The sequence below is a fragment of the Barbus barbus genome (assembly GCF_936440315.1).
Source record: "Barbus barbus genome assembly, chromosome: 32".
NCBI classification, from domain to species: domain Eukaryota; kingdom Metazoa; phylum Chordata; class Actinopteri; order Cypriniformes; family Cyprinidae; genus Barbus; species Barbus barbus.
In genome coordinates, this window is record NC_136760.1 from 13771251 (window position 1) to 13787248 (window position 15998).

A 15998-nucleotide genomic window follows, 5' to 3' on the forward strand; every position below is an offset into this window, starting at 1 on the left:
TTATAAATCATACAGCATAAAGTTTTTTGAAAATCTAAAAATGCAGCATGTTTCCTGTGAGGGCTAAGTTTAGGTGTAGGGTTGGTGTAGGGCAATAGCACATACAGATTGTACAGTATAAAAACCATTACGCCTATGGGATGTCCCCATAAAACATGGAAACCCAACTGTGTGTGTGTGTGTGTGTGTGTGAATGGGTGGTGTAAGTTATACCATAGACAGATGGACAGGCACATTGAAGAACATCAGATATTCTGGCTGTAGGGGGATGAGGGGTCATTGGGGGTTTGGTTTTGGGGAAGGGCTATGCTTCAGGCAATGTTGAGTATGGATTTATTGATCAAAGTACTGCAGCATGAAACATTTTGGAGGGAATTTTGGGCTTGTGAGCTAGTTTTGTGGCACACTTAATAATTTACCACATTCATGAAATAAAAGCAGAGGAAATTTCTGAAACATTATTGTTGCATTAATGTGACAGTTTGTGTACTATTTCTTAGAATCGATTTACAAATAAATTGTCCTTAATGAATGTGAATGAATATAGGTGTTGTTGCCCATGCAAAAGTCACTGCCACAGTGTTATTGATGGTTGCCAGGTGTTGCTAAAATTATATTTAACTTAAATGTTAATATTTAAAATGTTTTAATGTCTTGAGACAGTATGCATTTGCCAGGGTTCAGGGTGTTTGTTTAGGCATTGGTGTTTAAGTGGTGTTGTCAAAGATGGTTTTAGCACATTGCTGTGTACCGTAATTGTAGAAGTACTTTTTCCTTTTTTTTTTTTTTTAAACATAGGAATCTTTAAAAGGTATTTGTTAAAGTGTTATAATCCAAGAACCAAACCAACCAGCTATGAGGTGAATCAAAATATTACAAACTTTGATTTGAAGCGATACATACATACATACATTACATTGCATTAAAAAAAAAAAAAAAAAAAAATTATAAAAATTTGAAATTCAGACAAAAAGACAATGGTATAAGACTTAATGTTTTCAAAGAACTAAAATCCCATGAAGCTTTGTGAATGACATATTTGGTTTTAAAACAATAGAGAAGTATACTTGCTGTTTCTTTGTGAAATTTACAATTCCCCAAAAAGGGAAATTAAGAAACTTTTTCTACACATCATGTATTTTTTTTATTATATATATATTAGTGCTGTCAATTGATAAACATTTTTCTGTAATTAATTAATTGCATATTAATATAGTTATATTGTCATAATGTCACATTGACTCGCCAAATTAATCAAGAAACAACATAAAGATGGTTTCAAAATATGTTTATTGGCATCTTGCCAATGGCATGTTATCTCTGTCTTTATTCAACTTTTTCTTATGGTTTCTCAGCAGAATTACATTGCTAACATAATATAAGAGTAATACTTGCAACATCTGCAACTGTGATTTAAACCCAACTATTTAGCTAGGCATTATAGAATTCTCTAATCTGGTAAATAACAGATTGAATATTAAAATAATAGCAAATTTGTCTTAATTAAAAAAAAATACTAAAAACTGAGAAGAAAAAAAACTCCAGTAAGAAATATACTTTTGCTAGAGTTAAATGTTCAGTGATATCTTCTTATTTTTTGTATTTTAGCACAATTTCTATACTGTTGATATGGCAAATAACTTAAAACTTAAAATAAAAAAGGTATTGTCATGCTAGCATGTGAGCACCCTCAAATGAAAGAGAACCATCAGCTAAAACTGTAATATTAGCAAGTTGATGAATCAGATCTGGCAAATGCTCTAGTGTGTATTTGCATTTGCACTCTGGAGAGCATCAAAGCTTTCTTTTTACAACGTGTTTTTGCATTGTTGTGCAATCACAGACATATCTGTAGCCAATCACAGTTTGTTAGTCACAAATTTTAGTGGTTATAAAGCGAGCGATCTTTGTGTGCTTTCTAGGGTATATTATCCATGCAGAATTTGAATAAATTAAAAGTTTTATTTTTTATGCTGCTAAGAGGACCAATGGCCACACACTGCTAATTAATCTGTATAGAAATGTAGGACTCACTTTTCAAATTGCAATGAATGACATAGCGATAACCATAGCAAAAGACAGGACAAAAATATATGTCAAAATATATTATCAAGGCTAGAGCATCCTCACTAATTTCACAAGCACCCCTAGTGATTTAATTCTGGAATCGGGCCTGTACTGATTAGAGGTAGTGGATATTCACACGAGTGGCAAATGTGGTGCAGTTTTACTGTGAATGCTCTGCGTGGATTACTGGCACAAAAGTGTATGTTCATCTAAATTTGGAACGATTTAGTCTCTTATCTGATTAACAGTAATGAAGCAAAATGTCTAATGCTAATTTATACAGTGACTCAACTTCCTTGAGTTCAGGAAACCCAAACCCGATGGTAAACCACTTACTTCAAATATGATGCACACTGGATGAAAAGTGTCATGCCACCATGTTCCCATATTCAATGCAACAGCCCAACATCTAGTCACCAAATCTAATCAAGCAAAACGTTTGCTTCAAGAATGAAGATAATGGCATTGATGAGTTTTGCTGTAAAAACAGCGCAAACGGAAAGAGCAATCTATATATCTCTCTATATGAAGCATAGACCTTATTCAGTCCACAGAAAGACAAAAGTATTATTGAAAATTGTCTACACACACTTCCAGCCTAGGGTGAAGACATTCATTGCACTTACAAAGAATATATATACATATATATAAACATATACAAGGTTATAAGTAGCCTCATCTCATTTCCAGTGCTTCAAGGGAGTGCTACAGTGTTCTTTTGGTGCAATTTGCTTGTTTGAATTTTATATGATTGGTTGAGATTTCTCGGCAGAATCATGGGTAATGCGGTTCCTCACCAGGACCTGCACTGTTAAACACGGTGATTTAAAAATATGACTAAATAATGTAGACTGATGGTTTTAGCAAAAGCGAACATCATTAGTTAGCAGCTTTATAGCTCACAGTAGTTATGCCTTTAACGGTTTCTAAGTTACTGTTACTGTCCCTAAGGAGAAAATGAATGTGATTTTTTGCAGTATCTCTTTTCCTTATGCAGTCTCTGAATAATATGCCAGTCCATAATCATACACACACTCACTCTCTCTCACACACACACACACACAGACACACACACACACACACACACACACACAGTGTATCATTGGACAAGGGACACCAGACACCATCATGGACAGAGATGTTCTTTGTCAAGAAACAATCCCCACATCCAAACCCTCATGTCTCTGTAACTCCTTTGCCTCTCCATATCGCTTTCTTTCTTTTCCATTATCTCTCATCACATCTCTCTCATGCATGGCTGACCTTTAGTCAGGCGGTTATCCTCTGCCTCATAAAGACAACTCACTCATCTACACAGTTCTGTCTTTTCCTTTCTAATGCTCTGCTTCCTGCTCCTTCCTTCTCGGTATTTATTGTTCTTTTGATGTTTCTATGTATCATATTGTTCTTTTGCATATTGTTCTTGCACACATATGATCAGTGGTGTGAAAGTTGAAGGGAAGTGCAACATGAAGTGTCACATGACATGAGAGAGGGCAGTGTCACTGTGATTGGCTGATTATCCGTCAATGTGACAGGCTATCATCTCAACAAGGCCCTGCTTTCATGATCGTAAACGGTCCATAAATCGAAATGGGGTGCATTTCCCATTCAAAGACTGCTTACCATAGTAGTATGATGTATTGTTGGAGAAATTATCTAGTCATGACTGTTTCCCGAAAATGTAGAAACACAGTTACATCCCTGCTGTTTGAGCCACGCTGGTTCAACAAAATATTACTGTTATTCAACAAAATAGGCTACTGTTGTTAATGACATCAAATGCAGGAACTAATTCTGCTATTTACTAATTTGTATTACATCTTTAAGGGTTTAATGCTAATTCTGAGCTGTTCAGCATTCTGGGATATTCCCGCTGCTTTCATCTTCTTGGATATGTGGTTAAAAATGTTCAGTTCCTTTCCTTGCATTCCCTCCTACGTGCTTAACAGGAGTTTCATTTCACTTTACAACACATAATACCCCAATTATCTGCCATTTTTCATAACTTGAGAGAGAATAACATTAGTAACTGTCAAAAAATTCTCTCTAAGCTTGCACCTCACACTATATATTTGTCAAAGACCAGTTAATATATGGCAGTTCTCTCATTATAAACTAAAACTATAACATATACATACAACTACAATGATAAATATAATAACGTCCACACCAATAAGTGATAACATTATGTTCATTGTAAGTGTTCTGCTGCAGTCATATTCTCGCACTAGCTTTAAAGTAAGGCGTACTGTATATATATCAAAAGCTGTGTTGCCAGAAATTTACTGTAAAAAGACCTGTAGCAACATTAATGGAGTTTAGAGATTTCACTTAAATTTACAATAAAACTCCATAATTGACCGTTTGCAAAGAGCTTGATTGACAGGCGATCTGACCAATCATAACTCTGAATCCGCCATCTTCTCTGACAGCTACGGCCGGAAACTAACAATAAATTAAATGTTCTATTAGATTGTGTTTTATTAATGTCTACACCTACCCCATTCCTAAACAATAATGCAAAAACAGTAATTATTATTGTAAAGTGTAACAAAAATTGCGCTTTATTGATGTCCGCATGCCCAGTAGCTGCAGCTGTATCCCTTCTAGGCTTGATCACAAATCAGACAGGAGAGTAGATTAACTCTGGTGGACTTAAACTTGAAAAAATGGTGTCTTCAGAAAGAATAATTTCTGATGTTCATTTCGTGCTTTAAGTACATAAGAAAAGACAATCGGTTCACGTGAGGCTTTCACTGAAGCAATACAGTGATCTGTCATTAAAGAGCCACAAAATGGCATTTATTGTTTGAATGTCTTTAAAAATTACAAAATTATGAAGGAAAATTGAAGGCGGGCTGGTCTTTGCAAAGGGTCAATTGTAGCACACAACACTAAAATAATGCTGTGAACATTATTTAGGGGTGCTGTAAAGGGGGGGGGGGGGGGGTGGGGGGTTGGCGTTAGGACGATTGCAAGGGCCCGGCGTTAGAGGGGGTTAGAATGTGATTTCTACCAAGGGGGGCCCTGAGTAAATGTGTTGTTCAGGGGGCCCACAAACCATAGCAGCGCCCCTGACATTACTAAATATGATGTAAACCCCTAATGTAATGTACTTATAGCAAAAATCTAAGAAGAAACAATACTTTAAATGTAAAACCATCAAATGTGAAGGGTTACACACTGAATTATGGGAATGTCCGTTTTCGTTTTTTCACTGTAAATTATGTGACTTTTTCTTTTTCACTTCCAAAAAGGTACATTTCACAGTAGTGTACTGTAAAATTACAATAAATGTCCCAGTTTTTCAGGGAATTCATTGTCAAGCAATTAACTGCATTTTGTCATGGCATTTTTACAGTCTTTTATTTTTAAAATGATAATAATTTTAAAGTGTGGATTCTGATTTGTTTTCAATGTTTTTATTGTTACTGTTTTATAATTATTGCTATAGTTGTGCTGTGGACTCCATGAGTGACTTTTTAAAACTTCATGTGTTGTTTTTTTTTAGATTATATTTTGGTCATATTATTGTCTGCAATAGGATAGTGACAGGAAAGTAGGAGAGAGAGAGGGGGCAGGACCAGGAAAGGTCCATAAGCCGGGACTCAAACTAGGGACACCCGAACTGCAACAGCACTGTATGTCGGCACGCTTTCTAGAGGCTATTGGTGCTGACTATAATGTTGTCACGGTTTAGTTTCCTTTCAGTTCTGTTTTGACCTTATTTGGTAGTTCCTGTTCTGGTTTAGTTAATTAGTAATCATCGTTTAGTCCTGTCACCTGTTTTGTGTTAATTATCTCGTTTGCTCCTTTGTTCCCTGGTCTTTATAAGTCTTGAGTTCCCTAGCATAGGGTGTCGTGTCTTAAAGTTATGTTAGTTAGAATTATGTAAAAGTTATGTTATCTGACGTTATTCTGAGCTTGTGTACTCGTGATTTGATTTGTATTATTAAAATATCTGTATTGCGTGAAACCCTCGCCTTCTTGCCTACCTGGATCCTCTAACCGTAACAAACGTCAGGTTCGTAGTTATTGTTTAGGTTTTTGTTCTTGGTGTGAGTGGGCCTTTACTGTGTTTGGTCATTTCCAACATAGACACAGTCATATTTGGAATAATGGCACTAATAATGTTGTTAATTTACATTGCATTCATAGTGTTACAAATCATCATACTGTACAGCATAACACAGTATGAGCAACAGAAGCGGACAGGCCTGGACAACCACAGTCTCCTTTCTAACACATTTTATGGTATAATGCATTACTGTAATTATGTATGCATGTGAAAGCAAAAAAAAAAAACACACACACAGACAGGTTATTTTTCACAATCACGACTGTTTGATTCTTGATTGCGAAGGTGACTAGCTGCCTCATATTAGTCTAAAATGAGAGATGGTTGGGGGAAAGTATTTCCTTTAAGCAAGATCTGACTATGTCATTATGTTTATTGGGAATATACACAGTGACATGACTTGTCATGCTGGTGAAGAGAGCAGAATATGTAGTGTGTTGTTCACGTGCATGCATGTTCTTGTCAAGGTTGTGGGGAGAAGGGATGAGGCGAGGACTCAGTACTGCAGAGAATGGGCTTTTATTAATAAGAAAAATAAACAAAACCAACCAAAACTACCCCGTAGGGGAAAAACAGGACAGCTGGCAGGCTCGGCAAGGCAGGACATGACATGACAAGGCAAGGCAAGGCAGGATCAGCACACGACGGGAACATACGACAACGAACTGGCCCAGGACTGAAAACAAGGAGATTATAAAGGGAGCAAATGAGAAGGGTAATGGGGTAACAGGTGGGGCAAATTAACCAATAATCAGGAAACAAGGTGGGTGGGGTCAAGACAATTGACAAGAGCACATGGCACATAGAACTAAACAAGACCAGTCTTGTGCTCAAACAAAAACACAAGCACATGGCCAGCAAAACGGTCCGTGATCTTGGCGGCCAACAGATTTTCCTTTTGAAATTAGAAAACCAAAATCGGGAATCGAGCGTTCAGTAATTTTTTGATTTAATATTGAAAGTAGAAAAATTAGAAAACGGCTCCTTTTTCGTTTTTTCAATTTTTTCCAAGAAACGAAAAACAAGAATTCAGCTTAATTTTTCGTTCAGGGGTAGAAAAATGCATAAACAGATTCAATATTCGATTTCTACACGTGGGCGGGAATTAAATGTCCCTTTCTGCTGATTGGTCAGCCGAAGATCAAACCTTGCCGTCATCAGTTCTTCCGCAGTTTTGCGAGGCAGAATAATAGTCCTCCACTGCTGCAGGTGTACGAATTCTTGGTGCGTTTATTGCAACTACATTTAATCTTTTTCTCATGAAACAACCAGATTAATTAATAGCTTGACCTCTAGGGGTCAGCCAGCTGTTTTTTTCGTTGTTTTTGTTTTCCGTTATATATATATATATATATATATATATATATATACAGAATCTGAATTAAAATGTGTTTGATTTAAGCCTACATTTCACAATTTTGTGTCATAAAATTTCTTGTTTGTAAGCAAATGTTGAATTTAGCCAGAGACAGGAGCGCTCAGAGCTGTCATATATCATAACTTTTCAGTGTTTTCAACCACATACTGTTTATTTTAGGTTTCAGACATATAAATTCACATAAGTACTAAAAAGACAATACATTTAGAGTTTGTAAAATACACACTGATGTCTATGGAAGAGGTAATAATAATCCTTTCCATTATAATTCGACACGTTTTATTCATATCAGATACACATTGTGTAAGTAACTTTAATGTTTACTCTATTCTTCTCCCAGTTCACCAGCCACTTACTTTTAAGTATTTCAGGAGAAGTGGATGAATTCACGTGTTGTAAATCCAACAGATCCGATTCTCTGAACTGCGTCTGCGGCACAAACTAACATGGCGGCACCCATCGCGCATACAGCTCAACTAACGCGATCGTTATAAAGGTGTTTAAACAACAATACACTTCCACTTGCATGTATTCGACAATAGGAATATCAGATATTTCATGCCATAGCTAACACATTTGTGAATATTCTGAATAAAAAAGGAAAAATTACATAAAAGCAGTTTAAGCAGATCATCATTCATTCAGCGCTGTTGCTGCTGCGGTGTGTCACGTGACAAGCAATGATGCGTCACCATGGAAACCATACTCATGGTGGGGGGTCAGCCAGATTATTTTAAATTTATGTGTGAAAGGGTTATATGTTGTATGGATCTAATGTGATCAGTGACTCAAGCACTGATGGACCAAAGAGCGCGCATTTCAACATTTGCAGTAAAAACTTGAAATATAAATTCTCAGAAAATGCATTTAATACCAATATATTGAAACGTCTGTTTATATACTCCATTAATAAAGGAGTCCAGACATTGGGAAAATATCAGTCCACATGCGTTTCATATTTAATATGAGGGAAATAGACATGCATGCATGCGTGACACAAAAAATCTTTAACTTTTAGGTAGCAAAATATTTTTTAGTAATTCTGTCAATTACACTAAGGTTAGATTTCATTGAAGGTAAATTGGAGCGGCCACACTGAGCTGTGCGTAACGCCCACAGACGTGAAGTGAACGAGACAGAGGCTGTCTGGTACTGTCTGAAATGATTAACTCTGTGGCGATGCATGTGCAAAACAGATTTAACTAATCATAAAGTCAATCAGGATACATAACACAAAAGGCCTACACTAGCCCCCCCAAGAATCCCGCCCCCCCTCTCACAATATAGTTCCCATGTCCCTGGTCAGGACTCTGTCACAAAACCATGAATAAACTAGACCGAAGTGACAGAACCCTGACAGTTCTCTGTGGCAAAATGTGATACCGCTCACAAAAGGTCAGTGTGAGAGATCACAGAGGAGAAACTTCATCTCTTTTATCGACCACAAACGCTTCTGTACATATGCTTTCTCCCTCTCGCCACTAAATCTGTCTCCTGATACACATCTGTCTTTTCTTTTGCATTTCTGTTTTCAGTTCTCTTTTGTTTTCTTTCTTACTTGCAGATCTTTTGCTACGGCTCTTTCCTTTCTGGTTCAAATCCTTTTTTCTTGATCAAGTCTTGTCACAATAGTGAGCCAGCAAATGTGTACGATCTGTATTGTGTCAACAGAGTCAAACTGAGCCCCTCTAATCATCAAGTTAACCTAGTCTAGAGTAAGTCAGAACTCACTGGCAGGCAGGGAAATCTGATCTTCAATCAGTACTTCCTACTACCTGATTTAATTAAGTGCTAATGCATAAATCCTGTTCAGTGCTGTCCGTGATCCTGCCAGTTATAAAGACAAGAATATTTTCTTTTTTAAGACAGATTAAACTGTAAAACTTGATTTTTCTTTGTAAATAAAACATTATTGGAGTGTCTGGCTTTTCCAAGAAAAAAAAAACTATTCAGAACTTTTTCAAAATATCACATTTAATTCAGTGTGCTGTTATTATTTTATGGTGTTCTCAGTAAAATTATAAATTTAAGTACTGCGTTATATTAATTAACTACATGTACTTACTATATGGTTAGGGTTTAGATTGGGGTTTAGTTTAGGGTTACTTGCATGTAATTATGCATTATTTATTGTTCTTATAATAGAATAGTAAGAACTTGTAACATGTGTAACAAAGGCACCATAAAATAAATACAGTGCAACTTAAAAATTGCCTGTTTTTTAAAAGACAATAATTATTTTTATTCCATATTATTTTAAAATGTTATGTTGTGACCAATAAATGGCTGACATAAAAATCCATAATATTTTCTGTAACTAAAAGACACAAAGGTGAAATCAATCAAACATTGTAATGTGCATGAGAAATGGATATTTTTGTCGTGACTTTCTAAAAATGACAGTGTTATTAAATTATTAGTGTTTTTAAAGGTCATCATTAAATTAGCTTTACATGATGGTAAAATAAATTACAGTAATACTTTAGTTTAAGGACCAATTCACACTATTAACTAGTTGCTTTTTAACAGGCATATTACTAGCATATTAATTGTTTGTTTATTAGTACTTATAAAGCATCCTATCCCATACCTAAATTTAATAACTACCTTGCTAACTATTAATAAGCAGCAAATTATTAGCTTAATGAGGCAAAAGTTGTAGTTATTTTTTAGTTAATCGTTTGCACTGGTCCCCAAGCTAAAGTGTGACCAAAATTACTGTAAAATAAGAAGGCAGCATTACAGCGGGCAACCCCTGAATAATCGGTAACATGTAATGATCGATTTGTCAGACATTTTTATTCATGTTTGTTAAATAAATGTGTAGTCAGTTTTGGTTTTAGAATCTTTGATTATCTTCTAGCTTAAAAGTAGAACATAATTGTGGCCATCAAAGATCTGAGCATGTCCTGCACCTCCAATCCTGGTTAACACAGTTTATAATCATCAATGCTCATTAATTTCACCAGCCAATGAACTTCCATGTTTGAATGTCAGTGATTTCATCCAGACACACTCTTGCCGCACAATTTAGTGGGTGAACCTTGACACTGGGGTTGTAAAGGGGAAGATTGTGAGATAAAAGAATAGATGTAAATTGTTCTCAACTGAAAGGATTCTCTTGGAAACTTTGGCTCAAAAAAATCTTCGTAAGGAGCTTAAATTCCACACTGGGCATCTAGGAATTTCAGTGATGTAAATCCAGCCACAATCACAGCTATATCCCAGAGGGCGAGCAGGACAAAAACCACTGGCTAAAAATTTCAGAAATTCATTAGACACAAACTCAGACACAAACTCAGGCACACGCCGGGGCATCACCCCGAACCCTCACATCAGGGCAAAGCGTTACGTTACTCCAGAAAACAGCTCATCACTCCATCCACTAATGTCATAGGGCACATGCCAGACAAGTGCAAACAGCTGGGGGATGAGCAGTTGTCATGAATGGACACACTTCATTGTCGTAGGATGGGGAGGGTGGGGCAAACAGAGGGAGAGATTGATTATTTCTGTCCAGTACAGACAGGCATCTCTGTTTCAAGGCATACATTGTACTCGGCAGAAAGAGAGGTCAAAGTTAAAGAGTCAGTATGGGTGATGATAAATCTTTAGGTTTGGATGGGAGGGATATTGACCAATAAAGCTCTTTTATGTGCTTCCACACATTCACTGTTGAAAAAAAAGCCCTCCACTGTCTCATGGCCACTTACAAATAATGAATCACAAGAAAATTGAACTATGAAGTTTCATTTTTAAAGTTTTAAGTCTTGAGCTCATAATATCTCATAATTCTATCAAAAAAGTAAACAAAATGTATTTAAATAATTCATTTTTAAAAAATATTTTAATGTCTAGCTTTAGTTTAGTCAAGTGTTTTATTTTTTTCCCTTAGATTTCAATTATAAAACTGTAACATTTTTTCAAGACAATTAAGTCTATTTCCACAAAAATTGGCATTACAGTAATGTAAGAAATGTATGTACATAATACATCAGGGTGTATTTGTGGTATTGCCTTTATACTTATTCAAAATAATTGTATTACAGTAATGAGAATCAAATGATAATCACCTTCAACAGTGTTAAATTATTTGTGTTTTTACAAAGTAATTTTAAGTGAGATGATGGCAAGTGAAATCACTGACAAGAAAGAAACATTACAGCAGGCAAACCATAATCTAACATATTCACTGATTTTTTTGTGTTGTTGTTCAATCAATTTGTACTCTGTTTTGGTTTTATAATCTTTGATTATCTTCTTGTTTTAAAAACTATAATGTTTAAAGTTCAAATTATTATTTTTATGTGAATTAATTTTTATTCTCTTGCATCAGTTTATTAGTTTTTTTTCTTTACCTTTGATTTGAATTCTAAAGTTCTAACATTATTTTTACAACGTCATTACAATAATGAACAAAAAACTGTCATTACTATGTAAAAAAAATCATATTTACTATGTATGTTATATTATTCATCATGATAGCATTTGTGGTTTTACATTTGTACTGATGCTAAGAATTGTATACAGTAATGAGAGTCATCAAAATATAAAAACATAAAAATAAAAGTACAACATCTTGATGTTATAAAAACAGTAACAAGGCTTTGGTTTTTTTTGGAAAGGCTCTGCTTTCTTTGCCAAAATATATTTTTATTTTTGATTGGGGGTGAAATGTGACCTGTGACATGAAATGTGACAGATTCACCCGGGTATGTTGAGATTGATGGGGCTCTTTGACACACACCACACACCAACACAACTTCATGCTTTTTAATGAAATTACACGCCATTTTCATGCTGCCTGTTCCCACACATGACTAATCTCCCATTAGAGCAGAAAAAAGACAAATAATGTCTCGAATCTGAATCCGATCTAGGTTTTTTCACACTTTTCAGGGGTCTGAGTGCAGTTTGCTGGATCAAATGTGAACATTCCAAATGATCTCAGACCCTTATAAAATGAACTTTGTGCATTGCATTGTGTTTTGTTTTAGGGTTCAAGGAAACCTTAACTTGTCCGTAAACTGAACGGAAAATGTTCTAGCAGAAAACTGCCATTACCTTTTCTTATGTAAAATATCTTGGTGGCAGTAAGGGGTTTTACACTGGAAGTGAATTGGGCCAAAATGTGGTGGGTTTGAGTCAGCCATCTTGCATAAAATTACTGTACCCACATCACACAGCACTGAAGTGGACTTGTTCCAAAGAGCAACAGTAAGTGGAACAAAAGAGGCCTGAAACCTAATTACTACTTAAATGGACCAAAAACGGATCTGAGTCCTCTTTCATGGGAAGGGACAGTGTAAACATAAAGATATCTGGTTCCTTTTTCAATTGGTTCACTGCTTGGTCCACTTCAAGGGATCTAATTTTGGTTCTTTTAAAAAGGACTCAGGTGTGAAAACACCCTTAGATCATTTTTTATACGTCCACATCATCCGTAATCTGGTAAATTCCTGATACATAAGAACATTCTCTATCTGAAAAAAATACCTCACTTCCTTGTTGCAGACAACACCACGTTTTATTTACTTTAAATTAAATATTATTATTATTATTATTACTTACTTCTGGAGATTTCCATGTTTATAGAACCCAGGACGAAGTGAAATCAGTAGCTACCTATGACCTCTCACCTTCATGTTAAGACCCCAGCAAAAGGTCAGACGGGGTCAGATAAAATCTTACGTTGATCATTAACAGATAAACATCACTTACACACACGCATGTCTCGGCAATCATTTACAAACTGATCCAAACCAGATTATCACTGTTTAATATTTGCTGATTAGCTATTGACAATGGCAATAATAATCTTTGTTATGTGTCAAAGATAATTCAGAAACACACATATTCAAAGAAATTAGAAATAATTGAAGTGGCGGCGAGTTTGTCAAGTTTAGCTTTTTTCCAAGTTATGGGTTATACCTAAGTTTATGGATTTTAAGAAACCTTGCCCTGTAAGTTTTAAGTAATAAAACTTAGTGAGGAATGAGTTTGGAGGATGATCTTGTAAGTGATAAGATTTGCAATTTTTCATTTTACAGATGCTGTCTATCTCTATACACACACACACATTGCACAGAATGCTTAAAATTTCATCACATATCAATTTATGGACCCAGCTGCACTTAGTATGGTTTCTTTTGATAGCAGAACGTGTACAAAGCCTCTTTCTCTGATCCTCTTCTGAAACCATGTTTGTGGCCAGAAACAGAACAAAGCCTGTAATGTTGACTGCAGATCTTTGAATGCGATCCTTTGCTCAAGATACTGTTAAGTTTATTCACAGCTAAGTTCAGCTCAGCAATAAGATGGCAAATGTTAAGCTTCCGGCTATGCCAAGAGCATCTGGCATTATACAGAGAGTCCAGTGAGCTGGGCACACAAAAAGTTGAAGTGTTTTGGGCTTGCACAGTTTTAAATCATACTGATCGTCTGTTTATCATACCACATACCACATCAACACACAAGCACAGCAGTGAATTGAGAATGACACAATGATCATTAGCAAATCCCATTCATTCATTTATCCAGCACGTGTAGTCATCAGCTGAACTCTTTATCATACATTTTTATTTTTATATATATTTTTTTTTTCGCCAATTTTCTTTTTGTTTTTGACATAACCTTTATATAAATAATTAAATTTTTTATATTTTATTATTTGAGTCTGTCTTACTTAATTTTAACTTTTAACAAATATAAATATGAACACTACTGGTCAAAAGATTACACATGATTTTATGCTTTTGAAAGAAGTCTCTAATGCAAACCAAGGCTGCAACTATCTGATTTAAAAGAACTGTTTTCTATTTTAATATATTTTAAAATGTAATTTATTCCTGTGATGGCAAAAGCTGAATTTTCAGCAGCCATTATTCCAGTCTTCAGTATTACATGCTGATGTTGAAAATGGTTGTTATACTTAATATTGGTGTGATAACTGTTAAATTATTTTCTTCAGGATTTATTGATGAATAGAAAGTTCTAAATAACACTGTTTATTTGAAATAGATAACATTTGTAATATTATAATTGTCTTTACTGTCACTTTTGATCAATTTAATGCACCCTTGATGAATAAAAGTTGTAGTTTCTTACAAAAAAAACATACTACAAACTTTTGAATGGTGGATTATCCTGGTTTTTAACATTGATAAAAATAATAATAATAATTATAATAATAAATGTTTCTTGAGCACCAAATCAGCATATTCGAATGATTTCTTAAGGATTATGTGATACTGAATTCTGGAGTATTAATGTTGAAAATATGGCTTTGATTCACAGGAAAAAAAAAAATATTACATTTAATTTATACATACAGTAGAAACAGTTTCTTTAAGAGTATTTCACAATTTTACAGTTTTTACTGTATATAAAAAATAAATGCAGCCTTGGTGAGCATACAGTAAGAGACTTCTATCAAAAACATTAAAAAAATAGTAAACAGTTAGTAAATACAACTATAAACTATAACTATGAAAAAGTATTAAACATATAAAGATGTATCAAGATAAATACAGCATGTGAAATGTTTTTGTTGTGACAAAAGCTCCTGAAATACCAAATAATGAATATACTACAGAGTTTTTGAAGCACTGGTGTTGTGAATTCTTTACAGACATGGAGAACATTTATGAAAATGCATTAAGTGAAAGAAGTGAAAAATCGATTTGTATCAATACAGCATGTAAAATGGTGGTAGAAAGTTACTGACCACCTAGAAATGCCTTAGCAATCACCGAGAACCCCCTAGCAACACACACAAAAAATAAATAAATAAATAAAAGCCAGTTCACTAGTATTGTAGTTCTTATTTAAAAATCTATAATTGTCATAATTAACTTGTCTTCAACTGTCATCTCCAGAGAACAGAGTCATTGAGGGCCAACACAAAGGGCAATTTCTTGGCCAGTAATTTTAAAACCAAGCAAGAAGTTGAGTAACAGAAATATGTTTGTCCCACTGTGTCATGAATGATAACCCATCTATTTACAACTTCTATTTGATTTTTATTCTCGAATCTCCTACCTTGGCAGACAGCGTCACTGACAGGCGTGCAGCTTTTCAACTCTATCTCAGGCTGATCGCAGACGGTGCAGGGCATGCAGGGGTCAAAAGAGGTCTCCTGATCTGAATACGTGTCATCCATGCACTCCTCGCACACCGTGTCACGTTCATAATTACAGCGCAACAGCACACCCCAGCCCACAGGGCACATCGTGCAGGCCTCACAGCGGCCCGTCACTTTGCTGAAGAAGGACCCATATTCACAGACACACACCGCATCGTTGGCATCCGTGCAGGGCGTCAGCATGCGTGTGAATTCAGAACACGGTGTACATGGCTGGCACTTCTCCATGTGGCTGAAGTTCTCTGAGAATGTCTCGCCTGAAGACAGAAGAGAAACGTTTAAGAGGACAGTCTCTTTGAACATACAAAGTTTCTAGTTGTGTATTTCAG

The 15998-nt window shown here is 35.3% G+C and overlaps 1 protein-coding gene across 2 annotated transcripts in view; it reads right to left on the minus strand.

Moving 5' to 3' along the window:
- LOC306852705 (tumor necrosis factor receptor superfamily member 16-like) overlaps positions 1-15998 on the minus strand; it is a 44956-nt gene that overhangs the window by 11458 nt on the left and 17500 nt on the right. For both annotated transcript variants that reach the window (XM_079389761.1, XM_079389762.1), the window contains exon 3: positions 15567-15926. In XM_079389761.1, coding sequence (XP_079245887.1) covers positions 15567-15926 — 360 coding nt within the window. The remainder of the gene's footprint in view (positions 1-15566; positions 15927-15998) is intronic.